The following is an 11,301-nucleotide window of genomic DNA, read 5'->3' as shown; positions in this document are numbered from 1 at the left end:
ATAATAATATAAAATAATAATAATAGAATATTAAGCTACAATAATAATAATAATAATAATAATAATAATAATAATAAAATGAAAATAATAATATAATATCAACTACCACTATTAAAAATAATATCATCTATATAAGTAATTTAGAATAATTTAAAAAAAATCATGTTTTTCTCCTTTATTTTATGTATATAATATTATATTTGTCTCAAAAAAATTTACGAACTTTTATTTATTTAGAATCATAAAAAGTACACAAATCAATTAAATAATAAAACATTTTTTTCTCTCTAAATATTAAAAAATAAGTATTATTTGATTAACTATTTTAATAACAATTTATCTTGTTTTTTTAAATTTTTTATCTTTCACATTAAAAAATTAATAGTATAATTGCAAACATAATTTAAATGGTCTACAAAATAATTTTATAGGCAAATAAAAAATTAAATATCAACTATTATAATTTAGTCTACTCTCTAATGATACTGATTTAAATATATTTTAAATTTTAAGTAATGAGTTTTTTAAATTTACTACATTAAGGTCTACACACAATTTTGGTTTAATTCCTCAACTTGCCATCAACTATTCGCACATTATATCAGCCAATATAATCTATTATTATTATCTGTATTAAAACAAATGGCGATATTATTTACCATATAATCTAATATTTGGCATGTCAAGATATTATTTATCATATAATCTAATATCTGCCATGTTAAGAAATTATTGATTTGGCAGCAATTATCTACAAATTTTCATAATGTCATATATATTTTCTATAACTTTTAGGCACACATTATGAAACATATTTCTAAATAAATATATATATTTATTTGAAGCATCTATTAGTTATATCTCCGAACCCGTTACTCTCTTTTGTATAATTAATTTGTTATAAATTAAATTTATTTGAATATAAACTTTTGTATACCCAAAAATATTAGTAAATGTTATGAATTAATTTTCTTAATAACTACCTTTATGTATTTAAGAGAATTAATTGGTTTTAAATTAAATTTATTTGAATATAAATTTTTATATACCCAAAACATTAAGCGTTATGAAATTAATTTTTTAAATAAATTGTCTTTGTATATTTATGTCCAACCTATCTTTTTCTATTCATTCCATAAGAAATTTTTTCTTAATTCCTTTACCGTAAAAATATTGCTTTGATATGAAAAAATAAATTTTGAAGCGGTAGAGTAGTGGTAAATGTTTGAAGCAACTTATTTTGAAATTCATCAGTATCGTTGGTCTTGGGTCATTGTCAAAGAGTCATTAGGAGTCATTGTTTCAACGATGTATATGCCTTTGCTATCAATGTTACAATGTATCAGTCTACCATGTTTTTTGATTATCAATGTTGGTTCAATTGGCAACAACTTCTTTCGTCATCACCGTCTCACTGGGTGTTTGTCATTCTCATGTGATGTTGCTCTTTGATTCTACTATATAAGGCTGCTACTCCTTTGGTTCTACTCCACTGGCTGGTTGAGCTTGCTACTATCGAATCGTTGACAATTACTTCAACTACGCTTTAGGTACTTTAGAGAATTTTTGGTTTGAGAAACAAAATTGTTTTATTTTCAATTATGAAAAATATTATTGAAGTGATATTAATTCCTCCTGATTTCTAATTAGGCTCTTTCCCCTGTTCCGATTTATTGAAGTCTGAGTGGTCCTTGTGTGACTTGAAGTCACTGAAAGTAAGAAAGAACTCACCCGTTCCCGCTGGATTAGTGGAGTTTTTGCTTCAAAACCCACCCTCAACAGAGGTTAACATTGTTGATTAATTAAGGTCAGGTGTGCATTCAACATTTTAAAGATAACTTTCTTTATTTTCTGTTTCCCCTCTAACCTTTGTGTATAGTTATTGATTGTTTGAAAAAAATCTTGCTGTCATTAAAGATAAAAAGTATTAACTACTGAATTTGCAAATTCTATGAGCAAAGTACTAATTCAAATTGGTCAAGGGTTGGTTTGGCGGTAGCTGAGTTAGAGTTGTTGTAAAATTAGTAAGCACTAATAATACTAGTAGCAAAAATAAGGTAGTCTGCTTTATCTTCTTTATTGGTATTTAAAATCTCTAGACTAGGTTGTTTTTCTGTTCTTGGAAGACACAAATAATATATATGTTAGTTGTTATTCTATGAATTGAATGAATATAATATTCTAATTGATGGATGTAATTTAAGTTTATGATACTTTGATGGAGAACTATTTTAATTATATTCAAGAAAAATAGTATGTTTTTAGTCTCTCACAGGCCCTTTCCTGGGACTAAAAGTGCACAAATTGTGTATTTTTAGGGACTAAATAAAAACTGTATAGGGGCTGGAATCGTTAGTGTCCAAGTTTACAGGGACCAAAACCATGTCCAAACACTGAATTATTATGATTACCACCACATCATATGCTTGATGATGCAAGTCTTGAATCTCAAAAGTACTGTTTTCTTGCTACAGGGTGTTGAGAATGTTTACACCCAGCATCAGCCACTTCTGTTCCAAATAATGGAAAGCATTGTCAAAGGGCGATTGAGAGATGTAGACTACCCATTTTTTGAGAATCACTTCCAACAAGGAAGGTTTGTTGCTATTGAATATAAACTTTTCTTTGTAATTTTATTTGTAGACTTCTAGCACTACGCCAAATTTAAGCTGTAGCAGCGCAGCTACTAAAGCGCTTTTAGCAAAAGCGCTCTCGTAGGGCTCGCTAAAAACAAAATTAATAAACAAGGGAAAATGATGCAAAAAAAGCGCTCTGGTAGGGGGGGTTATGAGAGCGCTTTCAAAAAGCGCTCTGGTAGGGGGGGGGGGTATGAGAGCGCTTTTAAAAAGCGCTCTGGTAGGGGGGTTATGAAAGCGCTTTTAAAAGCGCTCTTATAGGGTGGGTGCTACGAAAGCGCTTTTGGGATAAAAGCGCTCTGGTAGGGGGTGTTATTAAAGCGCTTTTGAAAAGCGCTCTGGTAGCCCATTTAAAAAATTATATATTTTACAAACACACGCGTTTTGTTTCAGATCCAAAACACGCGAACCTTCTTCTTCCTTTCGTTGCTCCGCCGTCCTCACTCCCTCTCCGCCGTCCTCACTCCCTTTCCAGCCTTCAACCAACTCCGCCACCGCCTTCCTCACTCCATCGCCACCCTTCAACCGTCTCTTCTCTGTTCAGGTTAGGGTTTTGTGCCGGAAATTTTCCTTCTTTTCATTGTTTGCTTTCAAAAATACAAAATTTTATTTAGGGTTATAGTTAATATTATTGGGGCTTTTTTAATTTATCAGTGATTTAGGTTTTATCAGTGTGATTTAGAGTATTGAAGACAAAGTTTGTTAGGTTTTTATCAGTGATTTAGAGTATTGAAGACAAAGTTTGTTAGGTTTTTATCAGTGATTTAGAGTATTGAAGACAAAGTTTGTTAGGTTTTTATGCAGAAAAAAAAACTCAAGTAATTTGTTTTTGGAATAAAAGTTTCATTAGATCCGTGAAGTTAGTATTTACATCTATAGATGTATTATCTATAGTTTTATACACTTTTTAATTTAGTATGAATTGATTTAAAGGGCCTCCAGGATTGATCACTTTTGAACTCTTTTAGCTTTCACATTCTAATTTTTTTTTCAATATAATGTATCTGGAAATTAACATGATTCAAGATTTTCTATATGTAGTTAGTAATAATCACGTTTTTCTATTGTAGGTTGAGCTTCAAACAGTGGATGGACTGGTAAAGGATAGAACACAATGTGCCCCTGCCGATTATGTTCCACAGAATATGAATCAAGTATTGTACCCCGAAGTCTTCTGTGGCAGGATCCTTCGGGGTACAGTTATTTGATTCATATTCTGTGACACAATACAACTTGGATAGAAATAAGGCGATGCAGGTTAAGTCCAACAAAACCTTCAAATTTCTAGTCCAACAACCCCTTCTCATTATTGCAACATTTATTGATTGAGTAAACATACACCCCTAGCTTACACCAACACCGTAATTTTCTACATACAAGGTATACAATTCATTTTTTATTAATTTATTCTATCTTAATTTCTGTGCACAAGTATCTATCTGTGTTAAAATATACGGTGTAATATACAAGTGTAGGAAAATAAGTGTAGATATAGCATAGCTCAAAGATGAAGGAAAACGCTGAAGGGTAAGTAGTAGTAACTAGTTGTCATGTATTATTTGTCATAGAAATTAATATTCAACTTTTATTTGTGTCTAATTTTTCCTGTCAATTGGTTGTGAACTTTACATTAATTGTTGTTGCAGAGAAACTTCTTATATTGCTAAGAGATAGTAGAAAGCTCACAAGGATACTGGGCTCTTTTGATCAATTTGGTAACAACTTCTCAAATTCTGTAATTGTTTGACATGCTGTTGGTTGAGTTTCTAATAGTGTTCCTATCAATAACATGTAGCTAATGTTGTTCTTGAGGGTGTCTGTGACAGGATTATTGTTAGTGATCTATATTGCTTTATCCCTCTGGGCTATATGACGTGGCTGTGTTAAATTTAAGGTAAACTTTATGTACAAAATTTGTTGAACTAATTTACAATAAATGATATTCCATTCCATGTATTCAAGTTAGATATATAAAGTCCTAAATATTAATAAATTAATTTGTATTTATTGATATATTTAATTTGATTATTCTTTTTACACGACATATATATATATATACTCGTTCTACTCTTTACCTTCTTATTTTAGAGCCTTTATATAATAATAATCTTATTTTGATTATATTATTTTTATTTTGCAGATTGTGAAGATTTTCAGTCATTTGAAGATGTTCAGACTTTGCAGGACTAGGACCGATTTAGTTGATTTAGTTGTTTAGGGATGATTTTCTTATTGTTATAATGTCATGTGAATTGGTTTAGTTGTTTTCATGTTAGAAATATGTGAATCGGTGTATATATATTTTGGATTAATTACAATGGTATAATTATAATGCATGTTTAGTATATAATCGAAATCGCTTCTTTGTTGAAATAATGAGATTACTGAAATAATGGGATTACGATTGTAAATTATAGGTTTATGGGATAACAATGGTAAATTACAGGTTCATGAAAGAATGCTGCCATAAATGCAGGTTTAGAAATTATAAAAATAATAGGTTTATAAAAAAAAAGCATAAAAAATAAAATAAAAAACGCAACCTACGAAAGCGCTTTTGGAAAAGCGCTCTTATAGGGGGGGCTATCAGAGCGCTTTTTCCAGAAAAAGCGCTCTAATAGGGGGGGTACCAGAGCGCTTTTTCCAGAAAAGCGCTCTTATAGGGGGGGTCTACCAGAGCGCTTTTAGAAGCGCTTTTGTTACCTATGCCAGCGCTGGCTTTCACAGCGCTTTAAAGCGCTTTTAAAGCCCAAAATAAGCGCTTTCGTAGGCCTTCCGTGTTGTAGTGTAGGGATCTCATGGTTTATATCCAAATTTGTGATGACACTACATTGTTGCCTGTTTCTCAATATATATATATATATATATATATATATATATATATATATATATATATATATATATATCAAAAGAATGATTTGTGAAAAAAAAAGGTATTACAATAGCGTTTTGTAGAGAGTGCTATTAATGAAACATACTATAATAGCACTTTATGAAAAAGCGCTATCAAGCATGTGTCTTATAATAGCACTTTTATGGAAAAGCGCTATCATACATGTGTCTTATAATAGCACTCTGATTGAAAGTGCTATCAAAATCAAAGCAAAATAAGTATTATAAAACCCAAAATGTCTACTTCTGTAGCGCTTTTAAAAAAATGCTATTAAATACCGGTATTATAATAGCGCTTTTGGCAAAAATGCTATTAATTACCTGTACTATAATAGCGCTTTTAAAGTGCTATCAAACTAAAATATTTACAATAGCACCGTGGTTAATAGCGCTTTTAAGCGCTATCAAAAACAAAAAAAACGCTATTAAATAGCTTTTTTGTAGTAGTGTATGTAGGGAAATTTTAATCCTATTCATCATCATCGTCTCACTTTTGTCGCCGCCATTCTCATGAGATGCTGTTTTTTTTAATCAATTCCATTATATAGAAAGAATTTTGAAGTTTTGTTCGTGGGAATAATTTAAACCCCATTCACCGTTTTTCTCATGAGATGATGCTCTTAGAATTGAGATTAATGATGTCTTTTTTTTATACATTCTTTTTCTTTCACTATAATTTTTTAAACTAAAAAAAATCTTTTCGCCAAACTTTTTTCAAATGCATTGTGTACTAATCAAATAATACATTATTTTATATAAATATATTTTTTTAAAAATATTTTAATGTTCGCGCATCGCGCGGGTCAGAATCTAGTTTATTAAATGATGATAACTCAATATCACACATTTATATACACATAATTATGACTATAATAATAAAAATAAATAATTAATTGATTTAATTGTTAATAAAAATTTGTATCAAGACAATAAGTGACTGAATAAATATAAATAAATGATAGAGGTTACAAAATAGAAAAAAATAGTTGAAAAATTTATTAGTTATATTTATATGTTTATTCAATCAATGATATTTTTAAATTGTTAGCTTTTGATATTGTATTTATTTTAATTTTGTAAGAATTCACTCTCCTTCTAACTATTAATTTTTTATATTTTTCATAGATTTTTAATTATTTATTAATTTCATTCGTTGATATTCATTTCATTACCATTACTATGAAATATTTAAAAATATATTTTTATTATTATTATTAATTTTGAAGTAATGATGGTTTAATTCAACAGTTTTATAATGATCAGTTTTCATTAAAATTATTATAAAAAATTTAAAAATTCTAATATTTAATTTTATAAAATTAATTAATTAATAATTAAAAAAGTGAGACCTTGAATAAATAATTTTTTTTTGTTAAAATATCAGGTTAATGGTTAAAATATATGATTAAAATATATTGTAGGACTCTTTTCTTAAAATGAAATATTATATATTACACTTAAATTTGTAGAACAACAGTGCTCTATAACTATTCTTTTTATCTTTATAATTTTAAAGGTCAATAGTCAAATTAAAAATTCTAATATTTAATTTTATAAAGCCCATAAATTTTAAAGTTAGAAGACCAATAAATATGTGTATTTTTAATTCTATAATAACCAACATATATCAAAATAAATATGACTATAAAATATGATTAAAATAATAATTATAATTTATATCTAAAAGAAAGTAGTACTACCATTCTAGAATTGTGAAGAAAGAGGAATAAAATTTAAAAATAAAAATAAAAATCATAATAAAAATAAAAGTATCTTAACATAAGCAGATGTATTACCATTTCTAGAATTTAGATTTTCCATATGAATGCAACGTTCTGAGATTGTTATTTGTAGGAGCTTGTGCCAATTATACCTTTTTTAAATTGCAAAACCTGCAAAATAAAAATTAAAAATTATATTACACAATATGAATATGAGTATTAAATGAATTTGAATATGATCGAAATAATATAGATGAAGTAAATTTAAATATGATCTAAATAAGAAATAAAATTTATTAGAAAAAATATGGACATAAAAAAAATGGAACCTTCCAATAGCTTTTCTCTTATTATATTGTTAATGATTACACGCATCACCCATTTTCTCTTATTATATTGTTAATGATTATTTATTCTATTATTATTATAATTATTATTTATTTGAATATTGAGTTTGTATAATTATTGTTTGTATTTAGAATTATTTCTAAATGACATGTGGCAATAATTGTTATCAAGATGACATGTGGTTAGGGTTGCCATCATGATTTCTTTACATTTATATTTATATATATATATATATATATATATATATATATATTAAGTAGATTTGTTAAAGATAACAAAACTTGTTAGCTTGATCCCGAAATTATGAATAAATTAGGGCAATAATAAGGGAAAGGCAAAATAGGTTTTCAAGAAAAAACATAGTATCTGTCAACCCTAACGTAGGTTTTGAAGTAGACGGAGCATTCCTTGGTACCGAAGAGTGTGAGGTTAGTTCTTGAGTTTGATCTTTACAGCATCAGTGAATTCATATATATTTTTCAGTTCTTGAGTTTGACCCTTATAACATCATTGGATTATTGTTATAACATGATTGAATTCATATATTTCTTTCTTGTATATATAACAGGACAGAAAGATAGCAGAAGAAGATGCAGAAAAAGAAACCTTTGCTTCTGTATACAACTAGAAAAGGGTTTGAACGGTTTGAACAGAAACAAACTCTATGCAGCATATCAGATCCAACCGAAACATATTCAACAAGTATTAATCCCATACAGCTTAGGGCATCAAAACTGTGTACCGTACAACATGGTTGGTATCTTTTTCTAAACTACATAGCATCTAATCTTAGCGAATTCTTTCTTTGGCACCCATATTACCTTAACAAAATCACACTTCCATCTCTTAATCAAAATGGATTTTCCATTGCTTATTTCATTTTGACACCCCCTTTAACACAAAACCCTAATGATCAACCCTGCTCCATATTTTTATTCCCATCACATTCCACTTCAATATTCTATCTCCATCTTGGAGACAAACAATGGACTCAGGTGAACTTTCACGACGACGTAGTCCGTGCTTTAGCTATCAAAGGAAGAAGAGAGACTCCACCTCAATTCAAAAACTATTTTACTGACCCAGTTTACTGCAATGGTTGTTTGTATGCAACCTTGAGGACGGTAGCTGCATCCCATTTTGTCCAAATCAAAATACAAAAACCAAATGGTCTTCTTAAAATGAACTCCACACTTTTTCCTATGCAAAAACATTCAAGATTATTATGTCTTTCTCAGTGGCATAAAAATTGGATGTTAGAATCCAACAATCAAATATTTAGAATACAGATTTTGCAAGCACATGATAGGATTATTGCAGTTTCTGTTTATAGATTTGATTCTTCTCAAACCATGTGGAAAAAGGTGAAAAGCATCAAGGATAGAATGTTCTTTGTATCAAGTCTTGACTCATCTTTTTCTTGCCAACCAATCAATCTCAAAACTGAAGGAGGCCGTATCTATATCGCTCTAAACGACAACGACTTTGTCTATATATACAACATTGAAGATGACAGTCTTATGATATCTCGGTCTTTCTCTAATTTACCCAAAAATCGGTCTTACTCAAGATGGATAATGCCAAATATAAGGTAGTTTGTTTTGTTTTATTTGTTTAAAGTTATAGTATTCCAAGGACTTATTAAAAAAAAAAATTGATTATGATATTTTAACATAATGAAATGATATAAATCTGTTGTGTAGCATCACTGATACACTCAAAGAAGAAAATGCAAAAGCTCTTCAAATTAGAGAAAAGGAAAATATGTGTGGAGTGCCTTCCTTTTTCAAAAAAAAAAAGAAGAAAAAAAATATGTCTGGTGCAATTCATTTACAGGAGACGGAGTATAAATTTGCACTTCCTATAGACATTATTGACGCGGAGGATAAATTTGGACTTCCTATAGACATTGTTGAAGTGATCGCAAAACACATTGTTAACGTGGTTGATTATTTGCACTTTCGAGCTGCCAATAGACTCTTTCATCTAATAGCCCCACCACTTCAATGGTGTTCATCCTCTAGTAGCATGTCAATGTCAAGGTTTGATGATCTTTCACTATCTCCTTTACTTGTGTTCTCAGAGAACAAGGACGAGATGTTCACTTTTGTGCATCCGAAACATGGTCTCAAGTACAAATATAATATAAATTTTCCATATGTTGAATTTTGGAACTTGATGACAGATTGGGAAATCTGCTGTTCAAAAGATGGTTGGATATTAATAGTAGGAGAAACTTCAAATGGTTGCTTTTTCTTCAATCCTTTTACAAAACAAGTGCTGTCACCTTCATTAAGGTTTTCAATCTGGAATACCCTGTGCGTAGGCCTTTCACATCCCCCGACATCTTCCGAATGTGTGATCATTAGCTTGAAAAAATTTAAATCATGTCCCAGTATGGTAGCAAACATGTATATCCCTTCGGAACGTATTTGGGGTGTGGCTGTGGGTCGTTTCCCATTTGAAAACATTGAATTTCCTCTCTACCACATTAGTCCTGCTTTACATAATGGATTGTTTTATTATCTTAGCATTAAAGGAAAGTTGGCAGTTATAGAAGCAACAAGAGGAGAAGAACCAAAATGGAAAGAACTAGTGGAGCCTCAAGCTCCATGCACTGGTTTCTTCGACAGCTTTCTAGTTGAATGTAATGGCAGTCTCTTGTCAGTGTTTGAATGTAGTTATAGAAAATGGGTTAAAGTTTTCAAGTTGAATGAATCTACAATGAGATGGATAAAAGTTGAAAGCCTCAACAATCAAATGCTTTTTGTTGGCAACCATACATCATTTTCTGCAGTGGCAAAGATTCCTGGAATGGAAAACAAAATCTACTTTACGAGATTTTATGATGAGAGTATTGTGTTTTATTGTTTAGAAACAAACAAGTACCACACATTTGAAAATGAAGTTGTTCATTTTCATCATGTGAAAGAACACTTGAATAGTTGCTGGATTGACCCAAGGTGGGACTAAGTTTCAGGCAAGACTAGATTAGTTACAATTTTTATCTCTAGATTAGATTTGATTAGTTACAATTTTTATCTATCTTCTTGTCTTCATTATCTTCGCTTCGTTCTCTCATTTGCAATCATGCTATTATATATAAACATTGCATGTCATATCTTAGAAATTTCAATGTGATGGTTTTGTCAATCTAACTAATTTTAGTCCTTTGATCATTACATGTTAAAATATTGGACTGCATCAGTTAATGTTATGGCCTTATGATGATATGCCTTGGAAGTCAGTTAATGTTATGGCCATATGATGATATGCCTTGGAAGAAGTATTGTTTGTGTTGGAACTTGTTATACCAATAACCAATGGAATCAGAGAAGTGGGTCACAATTACAAATAGCATCTCATGTGACTCTATTTGGCAAAATTTTATTACGTTTAGCTGGTGGCTTGTTTACAAATCACATGCTTAATAGAAAGGAAACAAAGAATTCAATGTTGTGTGCTTTATTTAATTTCACCAAATTAGCTCATGCTAGATTTTGCAAGAAATATTAGTTTTTAGTGTTTAATCTTGCTGCTAAATAGATTTTGTTTTTATACCATTGGAGCTACTTCAACATGGTGCGCTCGTTAGTAGACAATATTATAGCGCCGTGTTATTCTTCTTTCGTTTCTAAATTCAATAAATTTTTAGTAAATGTTTCTGTGTTGGGCATATTTAGTTTCAAGCATTGTGGACAATG

The 11,301-nt window shown here is 29.7% G+C and overlaps 1 protein-coding gene and 1 long non-coding RNA gene across 3 annotated transcripts; both read left to right on the top strand.

Moving 5' to 3' along the window:
- The first annotated feature begins 1,458 nt into the window (after window positions 1-1,458).
- On the top strand, window positions 1,459-2,645 carry LOC131648291 (uncharacterized). Of its 2 annotated transcripts, none has more exons than XR_009298085.1 (3): window positions 1,459-1,550; window positions 1,651-1,807; window positions 2,475-2,645. It is a non-coding gene; the product is annotated as an uncharacterized LOC131648291 (long non-coding RNA). The 2 variants fall into 2 exon arrangements; XR_009298086.1 differs by having other exon boundaries at window positions 1,651-1,812.
- Window positions 2,646-8,778: 6,133 nt separating this feature from the next.
- LOC131651382 (uncharacterized) lies at window positions 8,779-10,570 on the top strand. The gene is made up of 4 exons (XM_058921047.1): window positions 8,779-9,188; window positions 9,301-9,589; window positions 9,689-9,934; window positions 10,064-10,570. Exons 1-4 carry the CDS (start codon window positions 8,779-8,781, stop codon window positions 10,568-10,570), a joined length of 1,452 nt encoding a protein of 483 aa, XP_058777030.1.
- Window positions 10,571-11,301: the final 731 nt, after the last annotated feature.

The sequence above is a fragment of the Vicia villosa genome, linkage group LG2 (genome assembly GCF_029867415.1).
Source record: "Vicia villosa cultivar HV-30 ecotype Madison, WI linkage group LG2, Vvil1.0, whole genome shotgun sequence".
NCBI lineage: Eukaryota > Viridiplantae > Streptophyta > Magnoliopsida > Fabales > Fabaceae > Vicia > Vicia villosa.
This window is presented reverse-complemented; position numbering and strand designations above follow the sequence as displayed.